Below are 23066 nucleotides of genomic sequence, written 5' to 3'. Positions count from 1 at the left end.
TGTCCTCCGATATAGTTGAACACCTTGTGGTACTCTGTACCTCTCTTGAAGAACCCCCAGACCTACAAAATTAGCAATGTCCAGTTCCTAAGGTTCCCTTCCCTAGTAAAGTCCCCTGCCTCTCGGTGTCTTTTGGAGATTCTGTTATTTCTCAAATCCCTGGACCTTATGTCCATCCTAGTGCCTTTTCCTGATGTCACCACTATAGAATTCTCAGGCAAACTTCCTTAAAGAGGCTAGCCTTGCAAACTCTTGAAGTCCAAAACCTTTTGAGGGGCTTACCACCTTCAAGCTTCAACCAGATATGGTTTCACAGGCGTTTAACACTGGTTGACTCTAATGGGTGGAATCTGTTTACCTCAAATCCTTGCTAAATATGTCAGCCCCCCCCCCCCCCCCCCGTGAGTCCTTGATTCCTTCCTTACCTGTCAGGATGACCCCCTTCCAGTACATTCTAGATTCACCAAAAAAAAAAAAAAAATACTAAACAACAATGACTACATTCACACCTATGCAGGTTGCATTTGAGCCGTTTCTGCATTTTCCATTTTTTTGCACTTTTGATCCGTTTTTTTTTAAAAAAAAAATTTTTCTTGTTGCTAGGGAGATTTAAAACTAAAATCGTGGCAAAAAAATGCAATCCATGATTTTCTGCAGCGTTTCCATTAAAGTCTATAGAACCTAAAACGCAACCTGTGTTCAAAAAAGTTCTTGACCCTTTTGAAAAAAAAAAAAACACTCCGGGTAAAAATGCGGAGATGTGAACGCATCCCATAGGAACTCATGTTAAATGGACTGTACTGCAAAACGCTGCAGAAAACGCTTGGGTGTGAACCTGGGGTGAATGTCAAAACCCTGGAGAGGGGGAAATAAACTACTCACTGTACAGCGGTGCGTGTTCATAGAATGCATGAAGGTAAAAAACCTTGAGCCTTTACAGCACCTTAATATGCACTTATTGAGATTTTGTTTTTATCAGACATGTAGCAGAACACATTTTGGCCTAAATTTATGAAGAAATGTGTTGGTGGTTTTTTTTTTGTTTTTCTTTTTGTTTTTTAACCACCTCCCGCCCGCCATATAGTAATATGACGGGCGCAAGGTGGTTCTCTCGTTCTGGGAGGATGTCATATGACGTCCTCCCATTCTCACTGTGCATGCGCGGCTCAGGGAGCGCGCGGCGATCGGCGGTGCGCTGTGTCCCTCGGACACAGCGGATCACCGAACATGGAAAGAGCCAAAGATGTCGGCTCGATCATGTGATCAGCTGTGTCCAATCACAGCTGATCACATGTAAACAGGGAAATGCCGGTTATCGGCAGTTCTCTCCTCTCGAGCTGTCAGCGTGAGGAGAAGAGAGCCGGTAATCGGCTTTCCGCGGAGGGCACATGTACACTGATGATCAGTGTGCCCTGATGATCAGTGTAGCCCCAGCAGTGCCACTTGTCAGTGTCCATCAGTGCCTTATGTCAGTGTCTCGTGCCAGTGCCACATAGTGCACATCGATGCCACACATCAGTGCCCATCTGAGCTGCCTTTCAGTGTCACCAATCAGTGCCGCCTATCAGTGCCAGTCAGTGCTGCCTATCAGTGCCAGTCAGTGCTGCCTATCAATGCCATGTATCAGTGCTGCCTTTCAGTGCCCATCAGTGATGACTGTCAATGCCCATCAGTGCCTCCTCATCAGTGCCACCTATCAGTGTCCATCAGTGCAGCCTATCAGAGCCCATCAGTGCAGCCTCATTAGTGCACATCAGTGAAGGAGAAAAATCACTTATTTACAGAATTTTATAACAAAAACCTAAGTAAAAAATTTTTTTTTTTCAAAATTTTCAGTGGTTTTTGGTTTAAGAAAAAATAATAAACACAGAGGTGATTAAATACCACCAAAATAAAGCTCTATCTGTCATAAAAAAATGATAAAAATTTCATATGGGTACAATGTTGCATGACCGCGCAATTGTCATTCAAAGTGCGACAGCGCTGAAAGCTGGAAATTGGCCTGGGCAGGAAGGGGGTATAAGTGCCCGGTAGGCTAGTGGTTAAATTTGATATGTTTTATAGTAGAAAGTAGAAAATATATATATATTTTTTTTTTTTTTTCAAAATTTGTAGTCCCCTTTTTTTTTTCTTCTTTTTTTTTTTAATTGGATATGTTTTAAAAACAGAAAGTAGAAAATATATATATTTTTTTTCAATTGTTTTGGTCTTTTTTTTTTTTTTTTTCTTTTATTATTTATTTCAGGTACTTATATAGCGCCGTCAATTTACGCAGCGCTTTACATATATATTGTACATTCACATCAGTCACCCCCCCCCCCAAGGAGCATACAATCTAAGGTCCCTAACTCACATTCATACATACACATACTAGGAACAATTTAGACAGGAGCCAATTAACCTGCCAGCATGTCTTTGGAGTGTGGGAGGAAACCGGAGTTCCCAGAGGAAACCCACGCAGGCACAGGGAGAACATGCAAATGCCGGGCAGGTGGTGCCGTGGTTGGGTACTGCCAGGTGGAAGTGCTAACCATTTAGCCACTGTGCTGGTTTTGTTTTTTAAATTGGATATGTTTTATAACAAAGTAAAAAATATATTATATAAAAATATATACTTTTTTTTTTTTTTTTTTTCAAAAAATTTTGGGTTTTTTTTTTTTGTTTTTTTCTTTTTTTTGTTTTGCTTTTTGAATTTTTGATATGGTTTTTATAACTGAAAGTATTATTTATTTATATATATATATATATATATATATAATATTTATTTATTTTTTCAACATTTTTGGTCTTTTTATTTTTTTTTGTTTATAACCCAGTGGTGCTCGGATACCACTAAAAAAACCCGCTGTATTTATGTGAAAAATATGTTATAAATTGCATTTGGGCACAGGGTTGCATGAGCTAGCAGTAGGCAGTTAGTACTCACACACATGCGACATTTTTACAGCGGCTGTTTTTGGCTTTCGACATGGTTTTTTTTTCTACAGCCAGTAAAACCCCCCCAGCATGTTATCCTAGGTGTCCATGCACACACAGACTGGAATCAACATTTTTTGGCTGGAAAAAAAAACCCAGGACTAGTGGGTTTCTAGAGGATTTTTTTAGCTGTGAAAATGCGGTAAATCGCAGCAAACCAGCGTTTTTGAACATTTTCTTGACCTAAAAAACCAAAAACGCTGCTAAATGCTAACACAAAAACGATGAAAAACTCACTTTTTTTTAACGTGACTTTACACAGCGAACGTTACCAGTGTTATCAAAACGCCTTATAGTGGTGGGCAGGAGGGGCGGCTGCCTTCGGTGCACCATTTTTCCTGTATGGATGGGAGCGCCAGTGAGCTCATCCTGATACAAAGGATGGTTAACCCCTCGCCTACCAGGCACTGTCACCCCCTTGCTGCCCAGGCCAATTTTCAGCTTTCAGCGCTGTCACACTTTGAATGACAATTGCGTGGTCATGCAACACTGTACCCATATGAATTCTTTATAATTTTTTCCACACAAATAGAGCTTTTTGTTGGTGGTATTTACTCCCCACTGGGGTTTTTATTTTTTGCCTATAAACAAAGAGCAAAAATTTGAAAAAAAAAGTTTTCTTTGTTTCTATTATAAAATTTTGCAAACAGGTAATTTTTCTCCTTCACTGATGTGCGTTGATGAGGCCGCACTGATAGGTGGCACCTATGGGCACTGATAGGCGGCACCTATGGGCACTGATAGGCGGCACCTATGGGCACTGATAGGCGGCACTTATGGGCACTGATAGGCGGCATTGATGGGGAGCACTAATGGGCACTGATAGGCAGCACTTATGGGCTGGTACTGATAGGCAGCACTGATAGGTGGCACTGATAGGCCGCACTTATGAACTGGCACTGATAGGCGGCACTAATGGGCACTGATAGGCGGCTTTTATGGGCTGGCACTGATGAGCACTGATAGTCGGCACTTATGGGTTGGCACTGATAGTCAGCACTTATGGGCACTTATGAGCTGGCACTGATAGGCGGCTTTTATGGGCTGGCACTGATGGGCAGCACTGATGGGCACTGATAGGCGGCACTTATGAGCTGGCACTGATAGGTGGTACTGACGGGCACTGATGGGTGGCACTGCTGGGCACAGGTGGGCGGCACTGCTAATCGGGGAGCTGTGACAGGGTGAGGAAAGTGCAGCCTATAATCGGCAACTGTACTTACCCAGTGATCTGTGTAATTGGACGCAGCTGATCACGTGGTAAAAGTCCTCTGTGATTGGTCATTTGCAGTCTCGCGTGATCAGCTGTGTCCGTACGACACAGTGATCACCGGCGGCTGGGGGCGTATTCTATGAGGACGTCTTCCTAGAACTAGACAACCGCTCTGTAGCACGGTAGGGAACCGGTGAAACCGGCACATAACGAAGAGGGGGAGGGGCAGTTTGCCTTGGGCGCTGGACCTTGTCCCAGAACGGGTAGTGCAGTGCTGAATAGCAAAAAAAAAAAATGGCCTGGTCATGATGGGGGTAAAACCTTCTGGAGGTCAAATAGTTAATAATAAAATCTTTATAAAATCTAATTCTTTCCAACAGATGGAGGCCATGTTCAGAATCGGAGAAGCTCTGCGGGACATCTTCTTCTACCTCCGGATTGTAAATCAGAAGACGATGGCATTGGACAATATTATTCGGGAGCGAATCCTGTAACTCAACGAACACTTCGCAGACCTTCCCCTTTAAAGAGAACAATGGATCCTCAGGCGTCTCTTGATGAATCGCAAGCTGTCGCTCCAGATCTACTTCCGCAACCTGATTGTACAGATCGATCCACAGACCCCCATAATCCCACGACCTCTTCGTTGAGCTACGAAGGCGTTTACACGGGTGAAAACTCACTGCCGTTTTCGGAGTGCGAGAAATCATTCAACGACTACATAACCCTTCTAAGAAAGCAGAAAAGTCACAAGACCGAGCGTCCCTTTTCATGTCTGGAGTGTGGGAAATGTTTCCTAACCAAAGGAACCCTTCAAAAGCACCAGAAAATTCACAGCGGCGAGCGTCCTTTCGCCTGTCTAGAGTGCGGGAGATGTTTTATTTACAACAGAGACCTTCGCAATCACCGGAGAGGTCACACCGGCGAGCGTATCTTCTCCTGTTCAGACTGTGGGAAATCTTACATTCAGAGGGCGGACCTTCTTAAACACCGGAGAATTCACACGGGCTGCTATCCGTTTTCGTGTCTAGAGTGCGGGAAATGTTTCCACAGGAAAGGAAAACTTCTCGAACACCAGAGGACTCACACGGGGGAGCGTCCTTTCTCGTGTTCAGAGTGCGGGAAATGCTTCTTTCGCAAAGCTGACCTGCTCATACACCAGAAAATTCACACAGGGGAGCGCAATTTCTCGTGTTCGGAGTGCGGGAAATGTTTCATTAAGAGAGGGGACCTGGTTATACACCAGAGAACTCACACGGGTGAGCGTCCTTTTAAATGTTTACAGTGCGGGAGATCTTTTACACATAAGGGAAACCTAACTAGTCATCAGAAAACACACACAACTGCTGATGCTGTCGAAAAATGTACGTAGGCCTTTGGTGGGTGTGACTGTTCAGTCCATGGAACGACTGTAGGATACAAATTAGGAGGAACATCCTTCCAAAACGGTATTTTATTTAAAGGTGGAGTCTGGAGGCCTGGGTCTCCTTTTAGGATTCTTCTTGGACCCTTTTAGTGGTAAACCTGACTGGTGGCCCGGGTCTCCTTTTAGACATCTTCTTGGACCCTTCAGTGGTAAAATTGACTGTTGGCCTGGGTCTCCTTTAGGCTTCTTCTTGGACACTTTGGTGGTAAAACCGACTGGCTACAATTTCTGGTGGCCTGGGTCTCTTTTTGGCATCTTTTTGGACACTTTAGTGGTAAAACTGACTGGTGGCCCTGGTCTCTTTAGGCTTCTTCTTGGACCCTTCAGTGGTAAAACCAACTGGTTACAATTTCTGGTGACCTGGGTCTGCTTTAGACTTCTTCTTGGACACATTAATGGTAAAACTGACTGGATACAATTTCTGGGTTTCTGGGTCTCCTTTAGGCTTCTTCTTGGCCACCAGTCAGTTTTACCACTAAAGTGTCCAAGTAGATGCCTAAAGGTGACCCAGGCCACCAGCAATTGTAGCCAATTGGTTTTACCACCAAAGTGTCCAAGAAGGAGACTAGGGCCACCAGTCAGTTTTCAGTTGTACCACTAAAAAGTGTCCAAGAAGAAGCCTAAAAAGGAGACCCAGGCCACCAGTCAGTTTTACCACTAAAATATCCAAGAAGATGCCTAAAGGTGACCTACAACCCCAGAAATTGTAGCCAGTCAGTTTTACAACTAAAAAGCATCCCTGGTCTTCTTTAGGCTTCTTCTTGGATACTTTGGTGGTAAAACTGACTGGCTACAATTTCTGGTGGCCTGGGTTTCCTTTAGGCATCTTGGACTCGGTAGTGGTAAAACTGGCTGGTGGCCTAGGTCTCCTTTAGACTTCTTCTTGGACACTTTAGTGGTAAAACCACTAAAGTGTCCAAGAAAAAGCCGAAAGGAAACCCAGGCCACCAGAAATTGTAGCCAGTCAGTTTTACCACCAAAGTGTCTTCAGTGGTAAAACTGACTTGTGGCCCTGGTTTCCTTTTAGGCTTCTTCTTGGACACTTTGGTGGTAAAACTGACTGGCTACAATTTCTGGTGGCCTGGGTCTCCTTTAGGCATCTTTTTGGACACTTTAGTAGTAAAACTGACTGGTGGCCTGGGTCTCCATTAGGCATCTACTTGGACACATTAGTGGTAAAACTGACTGATGGGCCGGGTCTCCTTTAGGTTTCTTCTTGGCCACCAGTCAGTTTTACCACTAAAAAGCGTCCAAGAAGAAGCCTAAAGTAGGCATGCTTAATAATGCTCTTTTTTTTTGGGGGGGGGGGGGGTCATAATGCCCATTCATCTGGGGTGGGGGGCAGTTTGGTATGTTGGCTGTGGGCTCAAGCTGACCTTGTCCTGGCACTGCTCCTGAGTTTACATCCAGGTGGGACTGATGCCAGCTACACCTGAGCCTCCCAGGCAGATAAACATTACCCTGGGCGTAGTCCTATATCTCCTTGCACCCGTGTGAATAAGCCCCACCACCCCCGCAGTCTTGACATGGGGTACAAATGAGCAATCGAGACCGCGCAAGTACAACCATTTCCAGTATGTAGGAAACAAGGAAGTGAACTAGAAATCTAAGTCTTGGTATTTTTGTGCATGGGTGACTCCTTTGGCTTTGCTTCCACGTTGAAGGAACGGTGATTGGGTTGCAGCTCTTCCGTGAAGACCACTTCTGGAGAGACTTCTCCACCCTGTGGATAGATGCACCAGAGTCCCAATGCCTTCCACCAATCCTGGTCCAACAGCGATGCAGGACATATTCCATTTCCAAAGGAAAGCAAGCCTCTAAATATTTTCGAAAGGCTAATTTGAAGCTTAAAAATAATAGACAACCCAATGCACAAGACTGAGACGATAGTTCTTCTGCACGAAAGTGCCCAGGACTCTCCGCCCAGCAATGTGTAAATGATGTGATTCAATGCTATACCTTTTCAAAAGATGTTTCTAATGTGAAAAAATCGGTTTGTTTCTCGTTATTTAATTTATTTTTTAATTTTAATACACAATTGAATGACTTCCGTTGCATTTTTGCATGGTTTCAATTTTAACTTTGGTGTCATGAAGGAGTTTTCAAAACATCGTTTGTAGTTTTAGAATTCTCCGCAAGATGATCCTAGGTCTTGTCAGTGGAATACACAGACAGGAAGCGATGTCACTTACGAATAGGAAGTTCCACGTGAAGGGTTAGGTTGGAGGACGTAGAGAGGAGACATTGCTGAAACTGGTGATTGCCCATTTTATCTGTAGAATATATGGCTACACACATACCGATAAATCTATAAAAACTACAGAGCCATTTATCCAACCGTCCATCCGGAGCCTCTGGTTTATAGACTGGATCCATCCTAAATATAGAACTATTTATCCAACCGTCCATCCAGAGCCTCTGGTTTATAGACCGGATATGTCCTAAATATAGAACCATTTATCCAACCGTCCATCCGGAGCCTCTGGTTTATAGACCGGATACGTCCTAAATATAGAACCATTTATCCAACCGTCCATCCGGAGCCTCTGGTTTATAGACCGGATATGTCCTAAATATAGAACCATTTATCCAACCGTCCATCCAGGGCCTCCGGTTTATAGACCGGATACGTCCTAAATATAGAACCATTTATCCAACTGTCCATCCAGGGCCACTGGTTTATAGACCGGATACGTCCTAAATATAGAACCATTTATCCAACCGTCCATCCAGAGCCTCTGGTTTATAGACCGGATACGTCCTAAATATAGAACCATCTATCCAACCGTCCATCCAGGGCCTCCGGTTTATAGACCGGATACGTCCTAAATATAGAACCATTTATCCAACCGTCCATCCAGGGCCTCTGGTTTATAGACCGGATACGTCCTAAATATAGAACCATTTATCCAACCGTCCATCCAGAGCCTCTGGTTTATAGACCGGATACATCCTAAATATAGAACCGTTTATCCAACCGTCCATCCAGAGCCTCTGGTTTATAGACCGGATACATCCTAAATATAGAACAATTTATCCATCTTCCATAAAGCTGGCTCCTCGGGTTCATCCAGAATAACATCATTAGGAATGCCCCCAGTGGTAAGAGGATCCATTTTCCAAGGCTCAGTCTTGGAAAGGTCTGCAGGTCAAGAAAAGTCCCTTCAGCTACTCTTCAGCTTCAACCTCTAAGTGGACAACCTAAGCTGAGCTCCCAGGCCTCCTATAAGTCTTGGAATTCAAGCTCCCAGCCAAATCTTCCCAAGCCTGAAGGTGCTCCTCCACTACTTTGAATAGGAGATGTGTCTAGCCTTTGCAGACATGGCTCACATTGCAGGTGCAGAAGGTGCTTTCCAGGGGCTTCCATCAAGAATTTCCCTCCCAGCCTCGTCCTCGGTTTCTCAGTCCCAACCTTCCTGTATCACCACACAGATGAAAAGATCTCCAGGCAGTCCTCGAAAGTCTTCTGCTGTTGCCCCGGTTCTTGTGGCGGAACGGTTGCAGGGGTTTCTACTCCAACCTGTTTTCAGTTTCCAAACCGAAAGGGGGCGTCCTCCACATCATGGATCTCGGTCCCTAAATGTCTTTGTTCAGGACCAGAAATTCGGTGTGCAATCCACAATGTCTGTTATGGCCTTCACCTCCTGTCACGGCCTCTGTAAACATCAAGGCCATGTTCTAATATTCCCAAAGTGCCATGTCTCCTATGGGCTGGTTTCCTCCCACATCCTGATACTCATCACCTGGACAGAAAGTGAGCAAATATTTTTCGATGGGTAGACAGCGAAGCTTTTAATTCTTCCTCAGCCATAGCAAACCCAAGATAAAAGGTTTTCAGAGAACTTGATCAGGTGAACATTCCTATTCATGTTCGGAGTGTGGGAAATGTTTTAATAAGATAGGAAACCTTCAGCAGCATCAGAAAACTCACAAAGGGTTGTGCATCGTTATTCAGAGTGCGGAAAATGTTTCATTTGGAAAGAACACCTTCTCATACACCAGGAAAGTCACATGTTTAGAGTGCGGGAAATGTTTTAAGCAGATTGGAAACCTGCAGAAGCATTAGAGTACTCACACGGGTGAGCGCCCTTGTTCATGTTCAGAGTGCGGAAAATTTTCCATTTGAAAAGTTCCCAGGTCTGTACGCCCACTGTGCCCATTATGAGGGGTTCCCACCATCCCCGTGCTGAGTTCCCGGGTCTGTACACACCCTGTGCCCATTATGAGGGGTTCCCACCATCCCTGTGCCAAGTTCCTGGGTCTGTACGTCCGCTGTGTCCATTATGAGGGGTTCACACCATCCCTGTGCCGAGTTCCTGGGTCTGTACCCCCGCTGTGGCCATCATGAGGGGTTCCCACCATCTCTGTGCCGAGTTCCCAGGTCTGTACCCCCGCTGTGCCCATTATGAGGGGTTCCCGCTATCTCTATGCTGAGTTCCCGGGTCTGTACGCCCACTGTGCCCATTATGAGGGGTTCACACCATCTCTGTGCCGAGTTCCCGGGTCTGTATGCCTGCTGTGCCCAATATGAGGGGTTCTGGCCATCCCTGTGCCGAGTTCCCGGGTCTATATACCCGCTGTGCCCATTATGAGGGGTTCCTGCCATCTCTATGCCGGGTTCCAGGGTCTGTACACCCGCTGTGCCCATTATGAGGGGTTCCTGCCATCTCTGTGCCGAGTTCCTGGGTGTACCCCCGCTTTGCCCATTATGAGTGGTTCCTGCCATCCCTGTGCACAGTTCCTGGGTCTGTACCCCCGCTGTGCCCATTATGAGGGGTTCCCGCCATCCCTGTGCAGAGTTCCCGGGTCTGTACGCCCGCTGTGCCCATTATGAGGGGTTCACACCATCCCTGTGCTTAGTTCTAGGGTCTGCACACCTGCTGTGCCCATTATGAGGGGTTCCTGCCATCTCTATGCTGAGTTCCTGGGTCTCTACACCAGCTGTGCCCATTATGAGGGGTTCCCGCCATCACTGTGCTGAGTTCCCGGGTCTGTACACCCGCTGTGCCCATTATGAGGGGTTCCCACCATCCCTGTGCTGAGTTCCCGGGTCTGTACGTCCGCTGTGCCCATTATGAGGGGTTCCCACCATCCCTGTGCTGAGTTCCCAGGTCTGTACGTCCGCTGTGCCCATTATGAGGGGTTCCCACCATCCCTGTGCTGAGTTCCCGGGTCTGTACGTCCGCTGTGCCCATTATGAGGGGTTCCTGGTAACATTTCAGGGAAATCTACCTGAGAGATGACTGACTTCGCTTTCAATGAGAATAAAGATCAACACAAGGAGGCGACACCTGACACATGCATTTTTGCGTCCCTGAAACAAATGTCTATGAGCAACTCACTTTACGTCTGCTGAAGAAATCAGAGAAAGGTTTGTACCCGGATGAATGTAGAATATAGATGTAAAGAGATGCGAAATAGAAAAATCTTTTTTTTTTTGTTTTTTTTTAAATCCATTTCTGTGTCTATAGACTATTACAGGAAGTAATAGTGGTCAAAGCAGGAAGTGATGTCACATTCATACAGGAAGTTCCGGGTGAGAGGTGAGTTGGAAGTAGGAGACATTGCTGGAACTGGCAGCAGAGGAGGTAATAAGATGTTATTTTATATTTACACCCAGTAACTCCCCGTCATGTCTGTCCTCTTCCTCCATCAACATGTCCGTCCTCTTCTTCCATCATCATGTCCGTCCTCTTCCTCCATAATAATTTACATTGCCTTGAAGTATTCCCCCCCCTGAAATATCCCCCATGTTGTCATGTTACAATTTATCCCCCCCCCAAAATATCCCCCATGTTGTCATGTTACAATTTACCCCCCCCCACCCTGAAATGTCCCCCTTGTTGTCATGTTACAATGTATTCCCCTCCCCCCTGAAATGTCCCCCATGTTGTCATGTTACAATGTATTCCCCCTCCCCCGAAATGTCCCCTATGTTGTCATGTTACAATGTATTCCCCCCCCCTGAAATGTCCCCCATGTTGTCATGTTACAATGTATTCCCCCTCCCCCGAAATGTCCCCCATGTTGTCACGTTACAATGTATTCCCCCCTCCCCCCCTGAAATGCCCCCTATGTTGTCATGTTACAATGTATCCCCCCCTCCCCCCTAAAATGCCCCCCATGTTGTCATGTTACAATGTATTCCCCCCCCCCATGTTATGTTACAATGTATTCTCCCCCCCCCCATGTTGTCATGTTACAATGTATTCTCCCCCCCATGTTGTCATGTTACAATGTATTCTCCCCCCCATGTTGTCATGTTACAATATATCCCCCCCCATGTTGTTATGTTACAATGTATCCCCCCCCATGTTGTTATGTTACAATATATCCCCCCCCCATGTCGTCATGTTACAATGTATTTCCCCCCCCCCCCTTCCCATGTTGTCATGTTACAATGTATTTATTGGGATTGGATGTGATAGACCGACACAAAGTGGCACATAATTGTGAAGTGGAAGGAAAATGAGAAATGGTTTCCAACATTTGTGACCAATAAATCTGTGAGAAGTGTGGCGGCATTTGTATTCGGCCCCCCGGAGTCAATACTTTGTAGGACCCCATTTGGCTGTCATTCCAGCTGCACGTCTTTTTGGGGATGTCTCTTTGCACATCTAGAGAGGGACATTTCTGCCCATTCTTCTTTGCAGAATACCTCAAGCTCTGTCAGATTGGATGGAGAGCGTCTAGGAACAGCAATTTTCAGGTCTGGCCACAGATTCTCCTTTGGATTTGGGTCTGGACTGTGACTGGGCCATTCTAACACATGAAGATGCTTTGATCTGAACCATTTCATTGTAGCTCTGGCTGGATGTTTTGGGTCGTTGTCCTGCTGGAAGGGGAACCTCCACCCCGGTCTCAAGTCTTCTGCAGACTAACAGGTTTTCTTCTAAGATTGCCCTGTATTTGGCTCCATCCATCTTCCCATCAACTCTGACCAGCTTCCCTGTCCCTGCTGAAGAAAAGCATCCCCACCACATGATGCTGCCACCACCATGCTTTACGGTGGGGATGGTGTGTTCAGGGTGATGTGCAGTGTAAGTTTCCCCCCCACACATAGCGGTTTGTTTTTAGGCCGTAAAGTTCCATTTTGGTCTCCTCTGACCAGAGCCCCTTCTTCCACATGTTTGCTGTGTCCCACACATGGCTTCCTGCAAACTGCAAGCGGGACTTCTTATGGCTTTCCTCCAACAATGGCTTTCTTCTCGTCACTCCTCCATAAAGGCCAGATTTGTGGAGTGCACGACTAATAGTTGTCCTGTGGACAGATTCTCCCACCTGAGCTGCTCCTCCAGAGTTCCCATCGACCTCTTGGCTGCTTCTCTGATGAATGCTCTCCTTGCCCGACCTGTCAGTCTCAGACCGCTTTCTGTAGACATTACATTATTGTGTCACCCTTTGGGGATGTCAGGGACCACACTTGAGGTCCACTATATCAAGAAAGCTGACCACCACTGATTGACATAATATAAGAAGTCTACTGAGATGTCAGACTATGCAGGAACTCTGTGTAGACATCATTCCTCCCGGTACAGTTCAGATAATTCTCAGTTTATTATCCGTCTACAGAGAGGAGAGTCCGGTATAGATCACATGACCACATCAATGAGGATGGATGAGGACCCGAATCACATGACTGAGAGGATATTGAACCTCACCTTGGAGATCATCTACCTGCTGACCGGAGAGGTGAGGAGGATTCTGGGAGGTCACATGACATCACTCTCATCTCTATTAATAAAACACAGACCTGACCAGAGAGGTGAGGTGGATTCTGGGAGGTCTGTGGTGATAATTGTTACTTCCTCTCTATACTCAGGATTATGAAGTAGTGAAGAAATTATCTGGTGAGCCTTTACCACCCAGCAGCCATCTCCAGAGGACATCACCCATCACAGTGCCTCCACCTCACTGCCTGACAACAGAGGGAACCAGTGCCAAGAAGATTCTCAAGGTCATCAACAAGATGATGGAGCTGCTGACAGCAGAGGTGAGCGGTGCCAGGAATTCTGGGACATTCTCCAGTAACAGACAAGGGATGTGTCTGGATGGTGACTGTATCATTGTGTGTGTCAGGTTCCTATAAGGTGTCAGGGTGTCACTGTCTATTTCTCCATGGAGGAGTGGGAGTATTTAGAAGGACACAAGGACCTCTACAAGGATGTCATGATGGAGGATCAGCCGCCCCTCACATCACCGGGTAAGAGGAGACTTTATTGTAAAGGAGAGAGCAGTACGGAGGGTCCACCTAGATCCCCCATCATCTGATAAACACATAGAAACAATGGATTCAGTCAGTGTGTGTGTTTACTATAGATGGATCCAGTCATGGGAGCCCACCAGAGAGATGTCCCTGTCCTCTGCATTCCCGGGATTCCGCACAGGAAGGTCCCACCATCTCTCACCATCATCAGGTAGATGAGACTGAACATGACCAAAAATGTCTTCTAAACTATTCTATTTTGTAATATATTTTTCCTTTTTATAAATGTATTCTGTCATCTTTGGGGTTTAGGGTGCAGAAATAAAGGATGTCAAGGTTGAGGTTAAAAAGGAAGAGACATTGGTGGGTGGAGATCACCATCCTATGGAAGAGGGTTGTCCACTTATTGGATCCAGTAATGGGAACCCACTAGAGAGATGTCCCCATCCTCTGTATTCCCCGGATTCCACACAGGAAGATCACACCATCCCTCACCATCATCAGGTAGATGGATCCAGTAATGGGAACCCACCAGAGAGATGTCCCCGTCCTCTGTATTCCCGGGCTTCCACACAGGAAGATCACACCATCCCTCACCATCATCAGGTAGGTGGGACTGAGTGTGTAGAACTAAAACATTTTTTTAACCACTTCAGGTCATGTGCTTACACACCCCTTTTGGACCAGAGCAATGTTTACGTTTCCAGTATGAGCCTGCCTATTCTGTGATTAATTTGTCATTACTTAGTGTATGTAAATTCTAACAGTACTGTTCCGCCATCTTCATTATGACATCCGGTAATTGCTAGTGATAGCAACATGGGGAGCAGTGTCAGGGGTAGAGAAGCTGCCTTTGAAGTTTTTTAGGATGTATCACCTATGTTTAAAACCGTAAAGTGGCTAAATTATGAGAAAATGTTTCCATGAATGTTATTTCAATTTTTTCCCCAATGTTTTGTTCTATCTTTTTCGGGGTTTAGGATGAAGAACTGAAAGACATCAAAGTTGAGGTTAAAGAGGAAGAAGAAGAAACGTTGGTGAGTGGAGATCAGCAGTCTATGGAGGAGGGGGAGATGAATATGAAAAGTAAACCGGAGGAATCTTCTCCACATATGGACACAAGTAAGTAAAAAACACAAAGTGTAGAAACTGTTCACAATTGCATTTAACGTCATGTTCCCAACAAATGAGGAGGAGGTACTGGACACCATATGAAAGGTCCATCTCCATTCCTCAATATAATGTCATGTTCCCAACAAATGAGGAGGAGATACTGGACACCATATGAAAGGTCCATCTCCATTCCTCAATATAACGTAATGTTCCCAACAAATGAGGAGGAGATACTGTACACCATATGAAAGGTCCATCTCCATTCCTCAATATAACGTCATGTTCCCAACAAATGAGGAGGAGATACTGGACACCATATGAAAGGTCTATCTCCATTCCTCAATATAACGTCATGTTCCCAACAAATGAAGAGGAGATACTGGAAACCATATAAAAGGTCCATCTCCATTCCTCAGTATAACGTCATGTTCCCAACAAATGAGGAGGAGATACTGGACACCATATGGAAGGTCCATCTCCATTCCTCAATATAACGTCATGTTCCCAGTAAATGAGGAGATACTGGACACCATATGAAGGTCCATCTCCATTCCTCAATATAACGTCCTGTTCCCAACAAATGAGGAGGAGATACTGGACACCATATGAAAGGTCCATCTCCATTCCTCAATATAACATCATGTTCCCAACAAATGAGGAGGAGATACTGGACACCATATGGAAGGTCCATCTCCATTCCTCAATATAACATCATGTTCCCAACAAATGAGGAGGAGATACTGGACACCATATGAAAGGTCCATCTCCATTCCTCAATATAACGTCATGTTCCCAACAAATGAGGAGGAGATACTGGACACCATATGAAAGGTCCATCTCCGTTCCTCAATATAACGTCATGTGTTTGATGTCATTGCTTTGGCTTGTCTCCATATATTGGTGGTATGGTGGCTCTCGGTTCCATGCCGGGGATTTAGGACCATTCATTGTTAGAGCAAAATTATTGAAGGAAATAAAAATCATTAATTTTTACAATCAAAAATTGTTTTCCAACAGCTGGACTCTATGTTTGGAATAGGAACATCTCTGAGGGACGTCACATTTTATCTCCATATTATAGTACAGAAGACATTGGTATCGCTCAATGTTCTCCGGGAGGAAATCTCATTCCACAAAGTCCACATCCCAGACCTTACCCTTTGGGGAGATCGATGAATACATCTAATCTCAAGGAATCCTCGGATAAATCACGTATCGTTACTCCAGATGTCCTTCTGAGACTTCACAGAACAGATCCATCAAATCCCAAAGAAATCTCTTTAAGCTATGAAGGAGTTCACACAAGAGAAAATTCATTCCCATGTGTGGTGTGTGGGAAATCCTTCACTGAAAATGAATCCCTTCTTCTACACCAGAGAAGCCACACAGAAGAGCGTCCTTTCTCATGTTCAGAGTGCGGGAAGTGTTTCGTCAAGAGAAAAGTGCTTCTTATGCACCAGAGAATTCATAAGGGCGAGCGGCCTTTCCCATGTGCCGAGTGCGGGAAGTGCTTCATTACAAAAGGAAGGCTTCTTGAACACCTGAGAATTCACACGGGCGAGCGTCCTTTCTCATGTTCAGAGTGCGGGAGGTGTTTCACCATGAAAAGAGACCTCCTCCAACACCAAAAAATTCACACGGATGTACGTCCTTTCTCGTGTTCAGAATGCGGGAAATGTTTCTATCGCAAATCAGAACTTCTTATACACCAAAGAATACACACGGGGGAGCGTCCTTTCTCGTGTCCAGAGTGTGGAAAATGTTTCTATCGCAAATCATGCCTTTATCGACACCAGAGAAGTCACACCAGTGAACGTTCCTTCTCCTGTTCAGAGTGCGGGAAATCTTTCTCTGACAGCGGAAGCCTTCTTAGACATCAGAAAATTCACACTGGCGAGCGCCCTTTCGCATGTTCAGAGTGCGGGAAATCTTTCACTATGAAGGGAGACCTCCTTAAACATGAGAGAATTCACACGGGCACGCGCCCCTTCTCATGTTCAGAGTGCGGGAAATGTTACATTGACAAAAGAGACCTTCTCAATCACCAAAGAAGTCACACGGGTGAGCGTCCTTTCTCATGTTCAGAGTGCGGGAAAACCTACGTTCAAAAAGGAGACCTTCTTAAACACCAGAGAATTCACACAGGTAAGCGACCATTCTCGTGTTCAGAGTGCGGGAAATGTTTAATCGACAAAAGAGACCTCCACAATCACCAGAGGAGTCACACGGGTGAGCGACCTTTTTCCTGTTCGGAGTGCTGGAAATCTTTCTCTATGAAAGGAGACCTTCTGAAGCACCAGAGGATCCACACCGGCGAGCGGCCTTTTTTGTGTCTAGAGTGCGGGAAATCCTTCACGATGAAAAAAGACCTTCTTAGACACCAGAGAAGTCACACGGGTGAGCGCCCTTATTCATGTTCAGAGTGCGGGAAATGTTTTACCCAGAAAAGAAGTCTAAGTCGACATCAGAGAGCCCACATACCGGATGATGCTGTGGATACATGTATGTAGGCTCATAGCAGGTGGACTTTTTCAGGCCATGGAACAACTGCTGGAAGGAGTCTTGTTTTTTTTTCTCAGAGACTCCAGTGGTAGAATCTCCCTGCTACAGTTTACATCTCTCCTCCTGCCCACCCTGGGGATCTCTTTTCCTCTCCAAAGTCCAGCAGGGAGAGCAGGCCGCTCATCATGGGCACGGTTTGATAGCAGACTCGGGAGCTAAAGATCTACACCTTCTAGAGGACAACTGTGACTGCATGAGCCTCAGGTTCTCCAGGGGAAAGGACGCGTAAGGGCCCAAGCATTGCATCATGCAAGTCAAGATTTTTCAGGGTGCGGTTTAAAAGGTTTGGGGGTGCATGCATCGAATTCTAGTAATATGCTGTAGACCCCCACTCACATAGATAACACGACAGCACTGAACCCACAGAGGTGGGTAACACACTGGCAGTCATGGCCATACACTGGGCAATCATGACCATACACTGGGCAATCATGACCATACACGGGGCAACGATTGGGCAATCATGACCATACACGGGGCAACGATTGGGCAATCATGACCATACACGGGGCAACGATTGGGCAATTATGACCATGCATGGGGCAACGGTTGGGCAATTATGACCATGCATGGGGCAACGGTTGGGCAATCATGACCATGCATGGGGCAACAGTTGGGCAAGCATGACCATACATGGGGCAACAGTTGGGCAGTCATGACCATAAATAGCTCAGCAGTTGGAAAATCATGACTGTACATGGGACAACAATTAGGCAATCATGACCATGCATGGTGAAACAGATGAGTAATTGTGACTATACACAAGGCAACAGTTGGGCAATCATGACCATAAACAGGGAAATGGTTGAGCAATCATGACCATACACATGGCAACAGTTGGGAAATCGTGGTCATACACGGGGCAACAGTTGGGGAATCATGACCATACATGGGGCAGCAGTTGAGAAATCATGACCATACATGGGGCAACAGTTGGGGCAGTGATGACCGTACACGGGGAAACAGTTGAGCAATCGTGACCATACACGGGGGCAACAGTTGAGCAATCATCACCATACATGGCACAACAGTTGGCACAATCATGACCATACACGGGGCAACAGTTGGGTCCATCATGACCATGCATGGGGTAACAGTTGAGCATACATGGCCATGCATGGGGTAATAGTTGGGCCATCATGACCATACATGAGGCAACAGTTGAGCAATCATGACAATACATGAGGAAACAGATGAGCAATCATGACCATGCAGGGGGCAACAGTTGGGCAATCATGACAATACATGGGGTAACAGTTGGGCCATCATGACCATGCATGGGGTAACAGTTGAGGCCATCATGACCATGCATGGGGCAACAGTTGGGGCCAACATGACCATGCATGGGGTAACAGTTGGGCCATCACGACCATGCATGGGGTAACAGTTGGGTCATCACGACCATACATGGGGCAACAGTTGGGTCATCACGACCATACATGGGGCAACAGTTGGGCAATCACGACCATGCATGGGGCAACAGTTGGGCCATCACGACCATGCATGGCGTAACAGTTGGGCCATCACGACCATGCATGGCGTAACAGTTGGGCCATCACGACCATGCATGGCGTAACAGTTGGGCCATCACGACCATGCATGGCGTAACAGTTGGGCCATCACGACCATGCATGGCGTAACAGTTGGGCCATCACGACCATGCATGGGGTAACAGTTGGGGCCAACATGACCATGCATGGGGTAACAGTTGGGGCCATCATGACCATGCATGGGGTAACAGTTAGGGCCATCATGACCATGCATGGCGTAACAGTTGGGCTATTACGACCATGCATGGGGTAACAGTTGGGCCATCACGACAGTACAAGGTAAACTCTTCCACAATGCAGACTGCAAAGAAGCAATGACAACAGTACATACATTGGATATAGGAAGTCTTCACACCCCTGTTAAAATGTCAGGTGTATGTGATGTAAAAAAAATGAGATAAAGGGAAATAATTTCAGAACTGTTTCCACTCAATTGAAAAACAAACTGAAATCTTTTAGGGGGTTAAGTAAGCATAGAAAAACTAAAATAATGTGGTGGCATAAGTGTGCACAGCCTCTTATAAATGGGGATGTAACTGTGTTCAGAATAAAGCAATCACATTCACAATTGTGAAATAGGAGTCAGTACACACTGGCCATCATTTAAAGTGCCTCTGATTAACCCCAAATAAAGTTCAGCTGTTCTAGTCGGTCTTTCCTGACATTTTCTTAGTCGCATCCAACAGCAAAAGCCATGGTCCGCAGAGAGCTTCCAAAGCATCAGAAGGATCTCATTGTTAAAAGGTATCAGGAGAAGGGTACAAAAGAATGTCCAAGGCATTACATATACCATGGAACATGGTGAAGGACAGTCATCATCAAGTGGAGAAAATATGGCCCAACAGTGACATCACCGAGAACTGGACGTCCCTCCAAAACCGATGAAAAGACAAGAAGAAAACTCGGAGGCTTCCAAGAGGCCTACAGCAACATGAAAGGAGCTGCAGGAATATCTGGCAAGTACTGGCTGTGTGGTCCATGTGACACACTCGCCATCATTTAAAGTGTCTCTGATTAACCCCCAAATAAAGTTCAGCTGTTCTAGTTGGTCTTTGCTGACATTTTCTTAGTCGCATCCTACAGCAAAAGCCATGGTCCGCAGAGAGCATCCAAAGCATCAGCGGGATCTCATTGTTAAAAGGTATCAGTCAGGAGAAGGGTACAAAAGAATTTCCAAGGCATTAGATATCCCATGGAACACAGTGAAGGACAGTCATCGTCAAGTGGAGAAAATATGGCGCAACAGTGACGTCACCAAGAACTGGACGTCCCTCCAAAATGGATGAAAAAGACGAGAAGAAAACTGGTCTGGGAGGCTTCCAAGAGGCCTACAGCAACATGAAAGGAGCTGCAGGAATATCTGGCAAGTACTGGCTGTGTGGTACATGTGACAACAATCTCCCATATTCTTCATATGTTTGGGCTATGGGGTAGAGCGTCAAGATGGAAGCCTTTTCTTATGAAGAAAAACATCCAAGCCCGGCTAAATTCTGCAAAAACACATCTGAAGGCTCCCAAAAGCTTGAGGGAAAATGTATTCTGGTCTGATGGAACCAAGGTGGAACTTTCTGGCCATAATTCCAAAAGATATGTTTGGCACAAAAACAACACAGCCTATCGCCAAAAGAACACCATACCCACCGTGAAGCATGGTGGTGGCAGCATCATGCTTTGGGGCTGTTTTTCTTCAGCTGGAACTGGGGCCTTAGTCAAGGTAGAGGGAATTATGAACAGTTCTGGTCAATATCGACACAAAACCTTCAGGCTTCATAAAGAGGAACTTCATCTTCCAGCATGACAACCACCCAAAGCATCCATCCAAATCAACAAAGGAATGGCTTCACCAGAAGAAGAGGAAAGTTTTGGAAGCCCAGACCTGAACCCAATGGAAGATCTGTGGGGGGATCTGAAGAGGGCTGTGCGCAGGAAATGACCTCCCAATCTGACAGATTTGGAAGAGCAGGCAAATATTGCCAAGTCAAGAGGTGCCATGCTGATAGACTCCTCCCCAAAAAGACTGAGTGCCAGAATAACATCAAAAGGGGCTTCAACAAAGGATTAGTGTAAGGGTGTGAACACTTATGCAACCAGATTTTTTTATTTTTTCTTCCCTCCACCTAAAAGATTTCAGTTTTTTGTACAGTTTATAGGTCACATTACAGGTGGAAAAAGTTCTGAAATGATTGATCTTTGTCTCATTTTTTTACATCACAGAAACCTGACATTTTACCCGGGGGGAGGGGGGGGGGTGTTGGGCGTGAAGACTTTTTATATCCACTGTAGCTCAGACCAATACAGGGACATCCAATCAGGATGGATCTTTTATCCACTGAACTTTTGATAGGTTGCTATTGACTGCAGCACATTGTTGCCATTTTCATGGTCCAGCCGATGTAGAATTCTTAGTAATTTTTTTTTTTTTATTATTATTATATTCAAATAAATTTAAACTTCTTTTTATTGTCTTAATTTGGCCTTCTTAGAAACTGCACTGCGCTACTTTCACTTGCAATTGCACGGTCATGCAACACTGTACCCAAACAACATTTATACCATTTTTTTTTTCACACCAATAGAGCTTTCTTTTGGTTGTATTTGATCACCATTTTTTTTTTCATTTTTTTGCAAAATAGGCGAAAAAAATACCAAAAATTGTGAAAAAAAACCACCCAAAACAATATTTTTTACTTTGCTATAAAATATATCCAATAAAAATTTTTTCAAAAATCAAATTTCTTCTTAAATTTTGTCCAGATTGTATTCTGCTCCTTTTGATTGAAAAAAATTCCAATAAGTGTATATTGATTGGTTTGCGTGAATGTTATAGTGTCTGCAGTCTATGGTATAGATCAGGGGTCTCCAAACTGTGGCCCAGGGGGCGGGAGGTCCCTTTGCTTGCGTCTATCTGGCCCTTGAGGCTATATTCCCCCCACTGACAGCAACAGTGGGCACTATTCCTGTTACTGACACCAATGATGGGGCACTATTCCTCCCACTGACACCAATGACGGGGCACTATTCCTCCCACTGATACCAATGATGGGGCACTATTCCTCCCACTGACACCAATGATGGGGCACTATTCCTCCCACTGACACCAATGATGGAGCACTATTCCTCCCACTGACACCAATGATGGGGCACTATTCCTCCCACTGACACCAATGATGGGGCACTATTCCTCCCACTTATACCAATGATGGGGCACTATTCTTCCCACTGATACCAAACTGTGGCCCAGGGGCCGGACGGGCCCTTTGCTTGCTTCTATCTGGCCCTTGAGGCTATATTCCCCCCACTGACAGCAACAGTGGGTACTATTCCTCCCACTGACCCCAATGATGGGGCACTATTCCTCCCACTGACACCAATGATGGGGCACTATTCCTCCCACTGACACCAATGATGGGGTACTATTCCTTCCACTGATACCAATGATGGGGCACTATTCCTCCCACGGACACCAATGATGGGGCACTATTCCTCTGACTGACACCAATGATGGGGCACTATTCCTCCCACTGACACCAATGATGGGGCACTATTCCTCCCACTGACACCAATGATGGGGTACTATTCCTTCCACTGACACCAATGATGGGCACTATTCCTCCCACTGACACCAATGATGGGGCACTATTCCTCCCACTGACACCAATGATGGGGCACTATTCCTCCCACTGACACCAATGATGGGGCACTATTCCCTCCCACTGACACCAATGATGGGGCACTGTTCCTCCCACTGACACCAATGATAGGGCACTGTTCCTCCCACTGACACCAATGATGGGGCACTATTCCTCCCACTGACACCAATGATGGGGCACTATTCCTCCCACTGACACCAATGATGGGGCACTATTCCTCCCACTGACACCAATGATGTGGCACTATTCCCCCCACTGACACCAATGATGTGGCACTATTCCCCCCACTGACACCAATGATGGGGCACTATTCCTCCCACTGACACCAATGATGGGGCACTATTCCTCCCACTGACACCAATGATGGAGC

The 23066-nt window shown here is 45.8% G+C and overlaps 1 protein-coding gene across 1 annotated transcript in view; it reads left to right on the top strand.

The window, feature by feature from the left end:
- Positions 1-21778, top strand: part of LOC149453363 (uncharacterized) — a 60450-nt gene extending 38672 nt beyond the window's left edge. The window contains exons 18-26 of the mRNA XM_089688632.1: positions 4570-5558; positions 11186-11203; positions 13188-13307; positions 13438-13608; positions 13695-13818; positions 13935-14032; positions 14134-14427; positions 14802-14943; positions 15952-21778. Of these exons, the coding sequence (XP_089544758.1) occupies positions 4570-5558; positions 11186-11203; positions 13188-13307; positions 13438-13608; positions 13695-13818; positions 13935-14032; positions 14134-14427; positions 14802-14943; positions 15952-17444 (3449 nt within the window). The 3' untranslated portion in view covers positions 17445-21778. The remainder of the gene's footprint in view (positions 1-4569; positions 5559-11185; positions 11204-13187; positions 13308-13437; positions 13609-13694; positions 13819-13934; positions 14033-14133; positions 14428-14801; positions 14944-15951) is intronic.
- Positions 21779-23066: the final 1288 nt, after the last annotated feature.

The sequence above is a fragment of the Staurois parvus genome, unplaced genomic scaffold, assembly GCF_062004578.1.
Source record: "Staurois parvus isolate SC_StPar_1 unplaced genomic scaffold, SC_StPar_1.0 ptg000449l, whole genome shotgun sequence".
Classification (NCBI taxonomy): domain Eukaryota; kingdom Metazoa; phylum Chordata; class Amphibia; order Anura; family Ranidae; genus Staurois; species Staurois parvus.
This window is presented reverse-complemented; position numbering and strand designations above follow the sequence as displayed.